The sequence below is a fragment of the Trachymyrmex cornetzi genome, unplaced genomic scaffold (genome assembly GCF_001594075.2).
Source record: "Trachymyrmex cornetzi isolate Tcor2-1 unplaced genomic scaffold, Tcor1.1 scaffold412, whole genome shotgun sequence".
Lineage (NCBI taxonomy): Eukaryota > Metazoa > Arthropoda > Insecta > Hymenoptera > Formicidae > Trachymyrmex > Trachymyrmex cornetzi.
In genome coordinates this window covers 533671-551667 of record NW_017298876.1, presented here as the reverse complement: position 1 = coordinate 551667, position 17997 = coordinate 533671, and the positions used below count along the sequence as shown (strand labels likewise).

Here is a 17997-nt window from a genome sequence, read left to right as displayed (position 1 = left end):
TTTGTGTGCCATAGTTCTAAGACAATCTTAAATATAAGAATTGACTATGAATACCGGTCATAATCCATTTTTATTTTAAAACCGTCTCAAGTAATGTCTTAAGATGATAATACGGTATTCTGGCTATTGATAGTCGATTTTTATATTGAAGACTGTCTTAAGTACAGTCTCAAGAAGTCACGAATCGATTAGAGAACCATATTAGCGTCTCAAGACATTACTTAAAACAGTCTTGTAATAAGAACAGACTATGAGTATTGGCCTCTAATTGATGCGTGACATCTTAAGATTGTATTTAAGATAGTCTTAAATATAAGAATCGATTACGAATACGGGCCTAAATTTTTATGCAGGTTGAAACGAAACGATTTTGCGCGCGCCAATATGGCTGCCGGCGACTCCGCAGCGCCTGCGCGGCAACATGGCCGCCGGCGGCACAGATCCGCGCCATCCCATCCCGGACTGTCCCGTGCCGCCACTGCCGCCCGTGCGCCGTCGCGCTCTTCAGAGTTCAGTCAGTTCAGTTCCTCTCCGCGCCTCGACACGAGCGTTTTGATCCCGTGAGTTGGTGTGTCGCTGCTACCTCCTTCCTGCGTGTTCCTGCGTCAAGCTGCGAGCCATCGTTGCGTCGACAAGTTGAGAGAGTTTTTTTAAGTGCTTCGCCTCTCCTGCATCCGCAACCGACGCTACGGGAACATCATGGCTGAGAGCAAGGGCGCGTTAATCGCGAAAACAGTGCAGAAACACGCGGGCAGAGCGAAAGAGAAGGTAAGCGCACGTTATGTGTATCTCTCTTGCGTGATGTCCCTCTCTCTCTCTTTTTTTTTAACAGATCGCTTTTCTCAAGCACTCGCGAGTCTCCTTCGTCCTCGCGAAATTAATACAAGAATTTGCAGGTAACCGGAATTGACCATAACCTCCTTGACGCGTTTCTCGAGACTAGACGCCGCAATATTCCGCTAACTCCGCCAACGTCAGAGGGGTTAACGTTTCGCGTCATCACCGCGTGACAATTGCATCGTGCCTCGCAATTAAATCTCTTCGACTCTTGTTCAAATTAAGCTTCAGACAACATAGCCAGTGTATGTCAATTTTACACATTCACTAAATATTGGCCTATATTTATTTGAATAATTATGCATGTCATAAATTTATAACGTAATAAGACTGCAGAGCAAATTTCAATACTTAATGGTCTATGAAATTAATCAACAATTTGTTTCCTAAATACAAATTAAATACATTTCGACTTACTTAGCTTTTCCCAATTTATATCTAATAATTATAATTTTCTTCTTTTAATAATAATTTTTAACGATTATAAACTTTAATATAAACACTCTTTTGAATTTCGTCATTAGGTATTATTATTAAATGAAGAAAATATTATGATTATTCTAAACTGAGGAAGACTAAGTATTTAATTTGTATTTAGGAAAATAAATTGTTGAAATATTAATTTAAACATAAGTTACAAACAATTTTTTAACGCTCGTATAACTTTTAAATAAATTAATAAATAGTAACTCAGATCAACAGTTAAACGAGCTATAATTAGATGTGACAATGTAAAATTTATTATTTCACGATATAATTTTCCGCTGATACGTTTCGACTATATTATAGTCAGTCCTCATCAGTCGCAGAAATATAATTACCCCATATAACAAAAATTAAATTAACATATTTAAAGGATCAACTTCATTTTACATAACATTTTATATAATTTGACATCAATCTATATCTGTAATTTTACTGAAAACTTTCTTTTACTCACACTGACTGCCTTTTCTCGCTGTTAACCGACGAATTGGTTGGATTATAACTCATTACTATGTTTTATTGTTCGATAAATTGACTAAATATAATATGGTTGCGTTTATACTGACTATTGAAAATCAAAGTTGAGATGATCCTTTAAATATGTTAATTTAGTTTTTGTTATATTGGGTAATTATATTTCTGCGATTGATGAGGACTAAGTATAGTCGAAACGTATCGGTGAAAAATTATATTGTAAAATAATAAATTTTGCATTGTCACATCTAATTATAGCTCGTTTAATTGTTGACCTGGGTTACTATTTATTAATTTGTTTGAAATATTAATTACTGTCTGTTGTGCATGCATGTCATGTGTAATATTTCAATACTTGTTAACGTTGGCGTACATTGACCATATCGTCTGGAATTACCTTTAGAGGAAATCGCTATCCAGAAAGTAGAATCGTGATTTCTCTACCGATATGAAAAATTCGTGCGATTTATGAGGGAGATAAGAAAAGCGTACGTCAACGTGTACAATCGCGTTTCGTTTGCTTGACTCGTGAGTCTCGTGACATGGAAATGTTTCCGCGAGGTTTCTTCGTCGCGATATATCAATCGGATATTCTGCCATTTGCATAGAATTGCACGCGACGTTGCTGCAATATTGATGAGTGATTTTACAAATTCAAGCTCATTAATATTGTAAAATTAAAAAGTCGAAGAACAACGAATGATAACGACTAGATTCATGTCCAAGTGAATTTAGATTAGCGGCGAGATAATATAAAAAAAAAAGGTAATCTTTTCTAACAAATTTCTGTCGACACATTTCGTAGAAGAAAACGGAACAAAACACTTTCGGCCAAGCGTACACGATAAACAAACTGTCGGTCAACTGTTGTGTTTATTAAAATCCTTGGCAGGCATATGTAACTGCGCGATGGCATGAGGACGACACAGATTTAATTGTAAATGACATAACAGTCGACTGATACTTCAGGTGCGATCCATTTGGCGCTACAAATGCTTCGTTGACTAATCAGAAGAAAAAATTTTACCAATCAACTGACCAATCAAAGAATGTTTCGAAACATTTGCAGTGTTAAGTAGATCACACTCTTTGTTTATTATCAAATTTAGTCACTTTACTGAGAAAAATGGTTGAAAATAGATGAACCAAAAAATTCTGATTCGTCCATTTTCAATCAAAATTTTAATTAATTTAAAACGTTTTCTCAGAGTTGCATTTTATTAGATTAGTGCGTACTGAAAACGACTATACGTGAAATTAGTCAAGTTAAATGTAAAAATTGTGTTTTTCTATCTATGGTTACTCAATAAACTGTAGATTAGTCAGATTAGTGCATATTGAAAGTAATTATACGTGAAATTGAGCATATAAATATTTTGGCTGTAGTTTTTTATTTGTTGGATAACTTGTGATTAGACTTACGATAATAATGTAAAAATTATCTTTTTCTATCTATAATTAATCAATAAACTGAGAAAAATGTCTGGTCGAAAATGAACAAACCAGAAAATTCAGATTATATCAATCAGAATTCCGGTTATCTCAACTAGAATTCTACAGTAGATTTAAACAGAAATTTTTGATTTGTGCATTTTCAATCAGAACTCCAGTTAATCCAATCAGACATTTTTCTTACAATTTTGTTAACGTGATAATTTTATAATATATAACTTTCGAAATTACCACTACAAAACCATTTGTTTAAAGCGAGCGTTTTTAAAAAGTTCTCATGGTACGATAATATTGTTAAACAAAAATATCGAGTTTTGCGATATATTTATATATTTAACTCTCTAAACACAGTTAGAAGGTTAATTATAGTTAGACGAACATTATTTTTACATTCTCGTCAAGTTAAATAAAGTTACATCTACTAAACCACAAGTTCACCAGATAATGAAAAACCGAGTCTTAAACGATTAAATACCTATTAACAATATTATTATATTTTTAACGGAATATATATATATGTATTATTTCATTGTCAAAGTTGATCATATTATGCCACTTTATTTAGGTATATCATAAAAAAACAGCTTTTAACGTGTACTAATCCATTGTGAATGATCGAATCTATATCATATCGTTTCAGGATCGAGTGTGTATCTTGAATCGAGGCGGAAATTACAAAAGTGAACAAAACCAAGTATATTGACCAATGAAATTATAAATATTCTAATGAGAGATTTTGCTTACTTCTGTAATTTTTACCTCATTTCAGGCTCGATCCCCTGCTCATGTCCCTCGCTCGTGGTCCTCGGAAATGCGACTTGCGTCGCGCTTTCTCACCGGCGCGGCGCGTCGCCTGGCAATGTCGCGCGAAGCTTACATAATCGGTAAACACGTTCGCAGTAACTCCGGTAGTGGTATCATTTAAAATGATAATTGTGCGAGAGAGAGAGACTCCCACCGGGTTTCATTCTGACGTTAGGAAACCGCGCGTGCACAGGTGCATTCTGACTGCACGTCGTGTCAGTGCCTCGCTTATCGGCGGCGATCGTATAGTTTCGCGGTCGCGCAGCACACGATCCACGTCACATGATTTACAATTTTTTGTTGAGGACTACCGCTGCAAGGTGCCACGTGTATTTACTGAATAATCCTGTGGCGATTGGTCCTTGAAACTTCGTATCCGGGAAATGCCCGATTATATATTAATATTATCTCGACTATTGACGCTTCAATTTAAATGGGAGTTAGACTAATTCTACAATGTGCTTTTTGTTTCCTGTTTCTTGCTTTTTTGATCAAGAAGAGCAAGAGACAAACAGCAAGAAACAGGAAACAAAAAGAAACATTGTAGAATTAGCCTTAAAGTTGAGCGAAAGAAAACATTTTTATGTACCTTTGTGCGAATTTTTTTTTTATCTTTAAAGCCCACTTTAGACAATCTGTAATTTTAGATTTTATAGTAGAATTCTATTTATAATTTTATGTGCCATGCATTTGGCAGAAAGATAAAAGGGATGCATATATTTTAATACATACGTATAATATGTTTAATATATGTGTGTAATTTTAATTTAAATATTTTTCGTATTACACGGTAAATATATAAATATATTATATTTAAAAAAATGGAATTTTATCTTGTGAACTTTGACACAAAGTACCTATAGGTTGTTTAATATAAGCTTGATGCAATTATCGATATCCTGTAGTTAAAATAATCTTTTATTCTTCACGATTCCGCATCCTCTATAATAATCTCAGCGTTTAAACTACAATGTCCTGCGTGGAAGATATATTAATATCTATTGTAGAAAATAAGAGAGAGAGAGAGAGAGAGAGAGAGAGAGAGAGAACAAATTGTTTTATAAATTAGAGATAAAATGATGACGAATGTCTTGTATCCTCGATAATTTTCCTTCAATCTCCACGTTATAAAACGACGTCGGTTGCCCTTGGTCCGAAGTGAAGCTGATATGACAGCTATTAGATATAGGATAGAATGTTGCATTATGCCGAGTCTGTGTGACGAGTAACTCGTCCGCGATTAAATATAAATGCACGCGCATTTACGGCGAAATCATCCGACATTCTCACAAGTCACTCAAGATGGAATGCTATTTACATGTTTTACTTTTGATGATTCACTCATGCGCGACAAACAGAGAATCTCTCTTACTTTTCTTTTATAAGTGTTATTTAATTGTATTTGTAGAAATGTCGTTTTTATTCCACTTTTCACTTTAAATAACACATTCGCAACGGTCGTTTATAGTGGAAAAATGTCGAGAATTTCTCTACTTTTTCTCGTATCTGAGCAATCATTTTGTCACACGTATGACTTGTGCGTCAACATTCTTATATTTGTAGCGATTTATTGCGATCATTCTGAAACACCTGTTCCAAGTTTTTCTTCGTCACGTGTAAACAAATATTAATATTATTTAATGACAATGTTAATTAATGAAACAAATAACATTTTATTAAAACAAGAGCATGGCGTATTTGTTTAATTAATACTGTTATTGAATTAAGGAGTTTGCTCACCTTTTTTTTGCGAGGTAAGGAAAGCAACTCCTCTATTTATGCATAGAAAAGAATGAGACAAAATCATGAGACAAAGAATGAGACAAATGAAATCCAACACTTTTGACAAAAGACAGCAATAGTTTTTTGATCTATTATGGTTGTCACGCAGAAATCGTGCAGTGAACGTTAATCGTACTTTTACCAACTATTTATTGATATATAAAGTTTATAATGAAAAGTTTTTTATTCAGATGGTAGCATTATTTACGAATAAGTTACAACGTAATTATCATGGCTATATATCTGTCTTATTCTTACTCCATAAGAACATACACAAAAATCACTACCTTTAACTTTAGATTTCTTATAAACTATGTAGACAAATTCTTTAAAATTTGGACTGTGAATGTGTTATACTGCTAAGAATGTAATATTGAACTTTTATGCAAATCGCACCCTGAGAAAAAATAATTAAAAGTAATTAATTCATGTATATTTTTATTGACATAAAGGCCTTGATTATTGATATAATAATTTATGCCTTCATGTCAATAAAAATATACATGAATTAATCACTTATGTTAGTGACAGTCCGTAATACAGACTTTAATTGAACTAACAGCATTTTTCTCTCAGTGTAACATTTCCAATAAGATCGCAATCTGTAATCCGGTGACCGCTGATACGAATTGAAGCTGCGGAAATTTGCAAGAGAGACTTCTCAAAGTGCATTGTAGATCGCGATGGCGCACGTCGAAGTATTGCCACTTCCGCAGTTCACCTGCGCCTTAAAGATGCGTCGGGGACCATTGATGCATCGCATAGGCATTGCATAAGCGACTCCTCTGTGTCACGCAATTCGCGTGCGCGCCATTGGTCCCGGTCCCGGACTTCTTAGTATACAAATAACAAACGTCCGCAATTTTTTTTCTCACGCCTTTGAAATCGTAGACTTCCCGTTTGTTCTACGACGAACGGAAAAGAAATATCTTAACATAAAGAAATAACGAATATAGACGACTTGAGCGCAATTCTGCGGGGCAAGTATATTTAAAAATATCACGAGTAAACTCCGTGATATTTTTGATAAGAAAATATAATCTTGCAATACGAAAAACGATAAAGTGATTAGTTTTCGATTTTTTAATCTAATCTTTAGGAATATTTTTCTACAAATAATAGTTAATTCGTATTCTCCGAACCGACATGATGGGGAGGAGAGAAAGAGAATTATCTCAATTTATCTAGCAGAACCGGTCTAAAAGATGTTATAACTAAGGCTATTATTCTCCTGTCTAAATCGAGACCGGGATTCGAATCGAGATAAAGACTGGAGAACCCGAATTCGTTTCGACGAAATATTTTGCAAAAACATGATAATTTTCACATAATAGTCTTAATATTTTACAACGTCACGCCGTTTTAATTAATCTTATTCTAATATTAGCATACCATCAGTTTTCAAATTTATAGCGTAAAAATCCTATAGGTGATAAGGAATATTAACTGCGTTGATAATAGTCTTATCTACTTGAAAATGGCTAAGAGCAATAACCAATATCTTTCGCACAATACGGAGACAGAAACACGTGTTTACACAGTATTTATAACACGGGCGAAGAGTCTAACACATAAAAGATATTTGTTCGAATGTCGCGATTTTTAATTATTCTGCGTTTTGCACTTCAAAGTTGCTCATATCAATATAAGCTTTCATCCCAAATTTTTACTATTTTTTTTCTTAATTCGTAGGAACTGTTTTTAATTTTAAGCAGGAACTTCTTCGGTGCATTCGAAACTGTAACGAAAAATTTATTTTTTGAAAATGAGGTGCTAACTTCACAGAGGTTTGTTCGGTAAGTTTTTAGAGCGGCACGTATTAAACGATCCAACGTAGGTATAATTGCGTTACGGTTGCGTAAGTTCTGGATTGTTATCACACGCTTTTAATTAAATCGATTTTAACAATGTAGCGCATATATCTCATTCTTTTGAGATTCTAGAATTTCTTCAATAATCTTAATGAATTATCTCTCCAACGAATGAGCGTTCATCATAATCATTCATCATACATAATCGGTAAAACAATCGTAATATTTTACGACAGCGAACTCGTTATTTATAAGGCGAATAATACTTATTAGCTCGTTTACACCGATATGCCTTCATAAATTATAATTGTTTCTTATATTAATCGCATACTTTTGATAAATATTGCTCGATAAAATAGTCATCGGCGTAACTTTCTCACGTGTATAATTTAGCCGCGAAGGAATGAAGTTGAAAACTGCTCGGGGATCCGATTACGTCGCGCTGCCAGAAGCAGCGAAAGGATTAAGTACAACCGATAATTTTTTCACGGAACCATTGCACGTGTATTGCAAAGTAGGAAGAGGGTAACACTGTAGATTCGATCGCACGTATAATATCGGTGCTGGCATGTAAAAGGTTCAGCTCATACTCGAGGCGAAGAAAGTTAGTGTGGGCCGAAGATCATTAAGGGGCCTTCACACGATCGATAATCACTATCAACAATCCGTGTGTCTAACTGCGCAAAATTATACAGATACCACACTAATAATATTTATAAGACAACATTGTTATAAAATACAGGATATCTCAGATTTTTTCAAATAAGTTTCAATAGTATGTTCTTGAGCAGAAATAAGAAAATATAATAAATAGAATATAAAGTTATATAAACATAGTTCAAAATTTTTTTTTATTTAAAAGTTAATGACGAAAATATGAAATAATAAGAAACAGTTTTACTTAAGTTTGCATTTCAAAGTGTCGTCCATCAATATAAGCTTGACATTGATATAATTTTGAATTTATTACCTTTTTTACGAGGCTAAAGAAAACTTTTATAGGAAGATTTACCCTTGCAAAAAGGGTGATAAATTCAAAATTACATCGATGTTAAGCTTATATTGATATATGGACACTTTGAAATGCAAATTTGAGTAAAACTATTGCTTTTATACATGTTATATTTTTATTGTATCTTTAATAAAGCATTTTAGGACCTATATGTGTGTTTATACAATTTTTTTTCTTATTTCTCATAGAATGTACTAATAAAGCTGTACGGAAAAATCTGGAACATCCTGTATACAATAATAATACTGGCGCTCTCCTTCATATCTCCTTGACTTATTTTCACTGTAATGTGTGAATAATTCTTCTCACTACTTTAGAGCAGTCAAATAAATTAATTCAGAATCTCAATTGTGTAGAACACGAAGACAGTTTTATAGGTCGAAACCGAAAACCGCATTTAATGCTAAACTTGCAACGGAAATACGAACGTGTCTTTTCTCACACCGCAAAAGTGCGAGCTGCGGTACCGTAGATCGTATTAGAATTCGCATTCGCGTTTGCAAGCCACAATGAAACGTTGTCGACAATAAATATTTCTTTCCTCTTGCCTGTTAAATACAGAATTTTTCGCAACTCGTAGCGCCTCGAAATATATACCTGCAGGAAAATTCTATTTCCTTGACACATAGAAAATAGGACAACGTCACGTTTCGCGTCAAATCTATCATTTCCTGTAACTGTCCGCCAACTTCCGGAAGTCTATTTCCGCCAGCGTTCTATCCAAACGCCAGACCGTTCTTATAAGGTAGTTGCCGATACGTTTCTTCGGCGCGAGGAAGAAGTCTCTCCTGATTGCGTTCTCTTATTCCCGTGTCGTACTATGCATTAGAGATTAAGGATTGCCAATTGAAAATTAGAATTCAGCCAATCGGAACAAAATGGATTTAAATTATAATTATCTGATTGCATTTCTAATAAATGTGCTGTATTTTAGGTTCAAATTCTAATCTTTAATTCGCAATTCACAATCTCCAATACATACCTACACTCTAAATTTCTTCCAGTGAAATCTCACTCCAAGAAAGTAAAAATACAACCACCCTTTACTTCTTGAAAATGAATGACAGTTTTCACCCTTTTTAGAGTAAATTTTCACTTCAAAGAAGCGAAATCTCGCTTTTCTTGCATTAAGACTTCACTCGTTTGAAGTGAAAATTCACTCTAGAAAGAATGAAAATTGTCACTCATTTTCAAGAAGTGAAATATTTTCACTTTTTTTTCAAAGGTGGTTGCATTTTCACTCTCTTGGAGTGAGACTTCACTGCAAGAAATTTAGAGTGTAGTGTGATACGGGTATCAGAAATCCTCAAGAAATTGGATACCATGTGTTTGGTCTACCGTAATTTTCGGGACGTGTTTAAGATAGAATGAAATAGATCATGCATATAAGATAGAATAATATAGCCACGCATCTTCTATCTTATGCATCTATCTTATTCTATCTTAAAAAGATTCTGAAAAATATGGCGGATCAATTAGAAATTGTCTAAATTAATGATGTCTCTAATCTCTTTCTTGAGGATTTCTACGTCTTCTCCTAGATTCGCTAGATTTCTAAGTGTGTTCCACCGCACGACCGGGAGAGACGACTACTATTCTCGTCTCCGAGACGCGTTCCCGGACGCTCCGCGACAGTTGGCAAATATATCTACGAGCCCGCGGGGACACACCGCTTTTGAATTTCACGTTTTACGTTTCCATCGCGTTGCCGCGGCAGCGGCTCTCAAAGCCAGCCAGAATTAGAGACTCTATAACAGAATCTGACCATGAACAATTTTGTCAAAATAAGAGTGAAAATAAAGGGGCATATGTATTCTCTTTTTATATATGTTATCTTTTTTATAACTTATATACTTTTATTCTAACTTCTTAAAGTTGACAAAAATAATAGCCAATCAACAATTTGTTATTTTGTGGCCCAGATTTTGTTATAGGGATGTACGGAGGAGCATAACTTGTGCTCAACATTTCGTTGATACGAATAAAAATATGCGATATCAACACATCAATATATTAATTAGAAATATATCGATATTAGAGACTATCGTTACTTTTTTTTCGCACATTTTAGGCTGGTATTTATAGTCAATTTAAGACGGTTTTAAGTACAGTCTTCAGATGTTATAACCCAATCACAGAACTGTATTTGTATCTTAAAACATTATTTAAGATCGTCTTAAAACAAGAACAGACTATGAATATCGGCCTAAAGGTGCTATTTTAATTGCACGATTTTATCGTATGACAAATGTGGGCGACGTAAGTCGCCACAAGCATCATTCTATCTTTCTTGACATTCAGTAAGTAACAAAGATAAAACGACACTTGTGTCGATTTATGTCACCAAATGGAAAGCATCCTATATTGGGCGTATTCAGCGGACTCAACAACTTGAGTGAACGCTCGCTGTTATTGGTGCATTCTTCTAGATCTAAAGGTCAGATTGGATGATCTAGAAGAATACACCAATAACAGCGAGTGCTCATTCAACTGTTGAGTCTGCTAAATGCGTCCATTGCCATTGCAGCTCAAGAGCTACCGAAAAAAAGTGAATCTCGTTATGATTTATCATTAACCACTCACAGCGCTTGAACAATGGAAAAACTCTAGACATCTGCCAAAAACATCATGATAGCAGACGATCAACTTCTTTAGACAATTAATTTCTTACTTTCACAAATCGCTACTTTCCGCAAATGCACATACGCGTGTTTTTACTCAATTTCATCATATACAACTTCATTATTTACGTTTTATTTTTCTTTTATTTATACAGTTTTTCTATTATAATATCTCTATAGACTTTCAGTGCTGATAGGCTGATATTGAATTTTGGAACACATATTATGTATTGAATTAATTGATCATCTTAAGTCCGATATGCTATGAGACTGAAACTCAAAGCTTCAATGTAAACTATTGAATATCCATGGCCATATTTCGATATCAAATTATCGATGCATTATCGAAACATCCCTAGGTCTCCAATTAGAATTAGAGACCCTTTAATCATAGACTGACCACAACACTGTTAGATATCAAAGGAACAATGGTAATCTAATCCTGAGTTAGATAACATTTTGTTATTTTTGACTTGCATCTATGCCAAAATATAAATCAATCCATTTCTGTGGTTAGTTTCATAGTAAACATATGTTAAATGCTGAAAGAATTATTAGAAGCATTAAATGTTGATTAATCAACTGTTAGCAAACGTTTAAAAGCAAAATTTCACAAAAAATGGCGGAAACTTATTCAAACGCCCAATAAATTAACTCCGTTGTTTTAGTTAAATTAACGACATATTACAGTGGTGGAGACTTATATGTATGCATGATAAATAACTCAAATGGGATATAATTTGATGTTATGAATTTAACCCTTTCATATATCCGGTTTTCCCAGGAGAGATGACCCTGGCCCTCTCATGGTCAGTTTTTGATTAAGAGATCTTTAGCCAGAATATTTTTTAGCACATAGTACAATCATTAATTAATTTATATGAAACAGAAGTTTTTAAATAATACTGAAAATAATTAATTATTAGCTTGTTATTGAATGTAAGAAGTTTTTAAACTTCTATCAAAATTTCAAATCTATTGATCTTTTGTGATCTCTGGAATGGTCTATCTCGTTTAGTAACTTTCAAACATGTTTGAATTCGTTCAAACCTCAACGAATTTTTATTAAACAAGTGGATAAATTATGATGTTTATTACTTGTTATTAATATTACAACTTCCGTTTTAGTTTAGCTTCGATTCGCCATATAATTACTTATAATTTTTGGTGCGCATAACTACTTTTACTTCTGTTACGTGTAGAGATATAATTTGTGCTTATCTTACTTGAATGATTATACATGAGAGATTATATATCTAAGAAATCCTTCCATCTATCTCTCGCGGTGTATTATATATCCATACGTATACATAATATACATCCTTGATATAAAAAATGCAATCTGCGCTTATTCGGAGCACGAATGCATCTAGATTTTGCTACGTCAGACTGATTAATGATACGAGAAAATTGTAGTCAGCATTATTCGAGAAAGGATTAAACGAGATGTACTTCTTAGTTTTCTTAGAATCTTAGTAATACAATAATTTTTAACAATAATACAATATTTTATGCGTAATGTGTTGTCTCATTGTAATGCCAATTACCGTTCCGATATTTAATTCTGGTAGGCTTTATAGTACTGCTGGTGCCTCACCAATTGTGTATTCATGAGTTTTGTGCATATCTCTGTGTAATTCTGCTGGTACACAATAAATTAAATTAAATTAAAAATGAAATAACAACGGAACAATCTATTTTTTACGTTATTTAAATGGAAAAGTTGATGGTAATCACTTAATTCCAGCTGATTCTTCTTGCACATTAAAATTCTGAGTCTATCTTGCGGTATGACTTTGTTTCTCCGATTAATGTTACTGAATGCAACCTGCGTAACAGCGACTAGCATTTTATATGTTACGCAAGTCGCCTGAATATGAATACACTTTATATCGGTATATTCTGTCAAAGCGCAGTTTGTACTAGCTTGCATTGAGAGAAACGTTTTGGTAATGAATAACCACTTATTTTATTGATATGTATAACTTATAAAAACTTCTTTAGATTAAAAAATTATGTTCTAATCAAATCTAACAAATTTTGATTAGAACAATTTTTAATTAAAAAGTAAGAAAGTTTTTGTAATCACATATGAAAAAAAAAATATGATTATTCATACCAGACATTTCTCTTACAATCAGTGTGAAGCGCGAAAAAGCGAGACGAGACGATTTTGCCGTTTAATTGCCCCGCGGTTCGAGCTTAAACATTAACTACTTCAGCATTAATTGCCGCATCTCCGTTATTTCGTCATCACTTTGGAGAATTCTTTGGAGAATTCTTTGGAGATAGTCCAAGCGAGACTGGTTGCACGAAGTACATAGAAAGAAATGCGCAGTTGGGATGAGCATCCGAGTGACCTTTCTTCTCAAATAGAAAGGCGTCCCGCGATGCACATAACGTCGCGAATAACAGTGCGTGAGTGTTTCTCTTTCGCAAAGGCAATCGACCACGCGCTTAACCCTTACGTTTACCTACGCGCACATACTTGTCTTGTTATCGAAAGAAAATGTGATTTCTGCTTAAATAATAGCCTGATATGATAAATAACATTCTAATGTAATAAAGAACATTTTTTTTTGCAAGAACACATAATAGGGTGAATCCTTGTTTAACATTGATAAACAACGAGGATTATTGAGTAATGATTCACTATATGTTACACTAACGACACTTAAAAAAAATTACTTGATAAATGCTTGTCAAATATTTTAACGCTGAACATATCCAAGGATGACTGTATATATATGGAGAGAATTTTTCCTTAGAGTTTATTCTGAAAATATAGTAGGTATATAGTCGTGGGACAACATTATATATTTCAAAAATATAAAATTTTCTCTCATTCGCTAATAAAACCATAAAAATATAAAATAAATTTGATTGATTTTACTGAAGTGCATGGTAAAATTCTGTAAAATATTGTAATATACCACAATTACCATATCTTCAGAATAAATTCTAATAGAAAATTCATAGTTTTGAACGTTTTCCAGCAAGAATACAGTAAGTCTGTTCGCGTTGTTTATACTTTTTACACTCAATGTTTTCTCTTTCCTTCTTTTTAACGCTCGAATATATAGGTATCTCACTTTAAGTGTAAAACTTTTTGATTTCAAGCAACACCAACAAACTTTCTGAAAAAAAAACTCATGGAAAACTTATCGTTATTCTTTGATATGATTCAACATTAAAATATTTGACAAGTATTTATCGATTAATTTTTTATACAGTAAGTACTCACACAAAGTGATTTAACTCAATTTTATCGATGTGAGTTTGCATTTTATAGATTTAAATATTGATGGTTGATATATATATATATATATATATATATATATGAATGTTTAGTGAGTTTGTAGATCTTGATACTGTAGACGAGGATGATCTCTGTATTTATTCGCGATTGACGCAAAGTCTTTTTTTATCGATTATCAGACATATCATTATTATCGATTAACCGGTTTCTATTCTTCTCACGCAATTTTGCAAAAACGCGTCTATCAATTGCGAATGTTAACGCTGACTTGTGCGGCAGCACATATAGACGCTCCGGTTTTCTACTAAAATTAGCAACACTATGCGCCAAACATTCCTTACGTCTTTCATCTGAAGCTTCTTCTGTGATTTATTAATGAAGTAACGAACGCGAGATTAAGATTTTATTTATTCTTTGGAAAGGCGCCAAAGTACCGAATAAAAATTATTCTTCTTTCTTCAATCAAATTTTTTGATAAAATTCTGGAATTATTTTTCTGAAGCTACCCTTTTACAAGCACTTTGCCAAAATTAAAATTTCAAATACCGATTATACCCTGAATTTACATGCGTTTACTTCATGATATTCATCGTTTCAGCAACACTTCGCTCAATCTCTTTGGAACATCCTCGTTGAGAGTCGATAATGCTGGCCTGAGTCCAGTGGACTCGTTATAAATACGGCTCACGACAAATGCAGACGGAGATGGTTGTCGTTCTCAGACTCTCTTTTTGCCTCTCGTCACCCTTCACGTCATATTTTTTGTTCTCGTTGCTTGCCTTCTAACGACACGTTTGTGCTCGTTTGTGCTACATTGCGCTCGTTCTTTTTTCTTTTTTTTCCTTATTTCTTAATGACGCGTTTTTACATTACACTTGTTCCATTTTTTCCTTCTTTTGGTTGACGTAACTCTCTTTTTAATCTTTACGAAATTGTCTATTCATCTGTTTATATAGTATAGGGATGTATTTAGTAAGAGCTTTTCATTAACACATTTTACATGTCCAAACGGTTCACCCAAATTTTTGAGTTAATTTAACATAAGATGAACATATTAAGAAGTAACAAAAATATAGAAAAAATTAATACTATAACCAACGATAAAAATAAAAAATTAACAACAATATTATATTATGAACATATTCCTTGAATTAATTTTTCTCGAAATATATATTTTATACTAAAAAAATTAGCATCCTCGATTTTAATATTAATTTTTTATTAATATTATTTTTGATTAAGATATATACATATAAGACAATAAATTTGGAATTACAATGGGAAATTAATTATTACGTAATAAATCCAAACATAAATTTTATTGATTCATTAAGAAAATTAATTTGATGACAATATTTCTTTATCAAGTCATATATATTGTACATATATTGTACAATATACATATAGGAAATGGCGCGGGCGGAACGCTGTTCCGAATGACGTTGTGGTTTACTTGAGTATTAATAACCATCCATTTCCGCAACCACCGATTTTCAGTGCGCGGCTTCATGCTAATTTTTCGTCCATTTTCTATTAAACAGGCGACGCTTACTACTGTAGAGATTGATTCTACGCATTCTTTTTTCGTATTCATTTACATTGTTATTAAAAGAGAGAAGAATCTTTTAAACTAAAGATCTCTCCCAGACTAAATAAAAATTTATTTTTAATTGATAATTCTTGAAATCACATTTTAAAAAGTTTTTTGAAGTTCACTAGGACCTTTATTCCATTTTTTGCTAAAACGTGACTAGTCTGTAAAATAATAAGAGATAAGCAGAGGTTATTTATAAAGAAAAATTTTTTTGAGCTTCGAAAAACTTGTAAAGTAACCCTGATGCATCGGTCTTGAGCAAAAATCTGTTACAGCCACCTGTAGAACAGGATTCTTCGGTACCGGTTCAATATTCCGGTCCCCAAATCTTTCCTTGCGGCGTTGGAGGTCTCATTTGTGTACATCAAAAATCGTTGAAATGTTCGTCTGTGTTTTTTAGATGAGGTTTAAACCATCGAGGAATTTTGATATGCAAGGTTAAGGTCGTTAATTGGAATTAGCATATCTTATTTTTTGCAGGTTAACGTATAAATTTTACTATAGATAATTTTAGTTCATCAATTTGCATCGCGATCTTAAAATCAAATTTTATGATTAAACTGTGCTCAATAAATCAACCCAATCTTAATTTCATTTTTTATCAACTGTATAAAACAGTACTGCATTAATACTGATTAAAGAATATTTACAAATTTTGATTCACTCAAACTTTTGTGTTGATTTAACGCAAGATGAACATATTACAGAGTAACACAAATATTATGTAAAAAAATCAACACAAAAAACGCAACAATGGCACAATTTATACGTAATCATGGTTTTTCATTAAAATTAACATTTATAATATGTTAAATTAACATGGTTTAAATTTAACATTTGTAATATGTTAAATTAACGCATTTTCATTTATCTTAGAATTTACGTTTTGAAAAATTATTTTTTATTATTTTTTCATTTACTTATGAATTGTATCATTTTAAATTAAGAAATGTTGAATATATTAATTTAACACAAAATATTTAAATAACATAATCACATTATTTTAAATTAGCACTCAGATATATTAAAAACTAAACACAAAATTTTAATAAGGATTTGAAAGAATCGTTTTCACACACAAATACAAAATGTGTATCATATTAACAATCTAAACAAATAACCGAGCGGGAAAAGCAAATTTTTGAGAACGCGATTTTAAATTGCATAATAATTAGCATAAATATCGAAAGCTATGCTAGGGTAAAATAATATATATGTTTATATAAAATATATATAGCAATTTTCTGCTGATTCGCAAGACTCCCGGTATCGTCTGAGGGCGATAAGGCTGCAGGGAATCGCCGTTACATATCCCAGTAACACGGAAAGTCTTGTAAGTGCTCGATTGTGAAGCAATCCGGCGGGCTATCAGCGTACGAAATGAAAACGGGTCTCGATTACGGCTACTCAAGAAACAGGCTCCGATCTCCGGGTACACGTCGGTTGCAGTATCTTCACGGACAATAACGGGAGCTTTCCTGACTTACGAAAGAGATCTCGTTATATCGTCGTCTTCGTGGCTATGGACACTGGTCGAATATATGCAGAATGCAGGCATGACAGGAAGTGATGAAGGCGTGCGTCAGGAGGAGGGAGATCGCGACTCGTTTCGTCCGTCGTTTGAAGCGGAAATGGAACAGAATCGCCCGTCACTCGTTCCAACCAATTGGGTTGCAAATCCAGGCCGAGATCACCTGTTACAAGGCAGCAGCAACACGATGAGTCTAGATCTCTATGCACGGAAAAAAAATGTAAAGTAATATGCGCTAGAATTCTAGTAAATTTTCTGGAATGGCAGGTTTATGTAGAAACAGAGTCCGTTTGTGTAATTATATAATTTAATTAATATATAATAATTTATAATT

The 17997-nt window shown here is 33.2% G+C and overlaps 1 protein-coding gene across 3 annotated transcripts in view; it reads left to right on the top strand.

The window, feature by feature from the left end:
* The first annotated feature begins 482 nt into the window (after window positions 1-482).
* Amph (amphiphysin) overlaps window positions 483-17997 on the top strand; it is a 47802-nt gene continuing 30287 nt past the window's right edge. For all 3 annotated transcript variants that reach the window (XM_018512468.1, XM_018512467.1, XM_018512466.1), the window contains exon 1: window positions 483-768. In XM_018512468.1, coding sequence (XP_018367970.1) covers window positions 700-768 — 69 coding nt within the window. In that variant the 5' untranslated portion in view covers window positions 483-699. The remainder of the gene's footprint in view (window positions 769-17997) is intronic.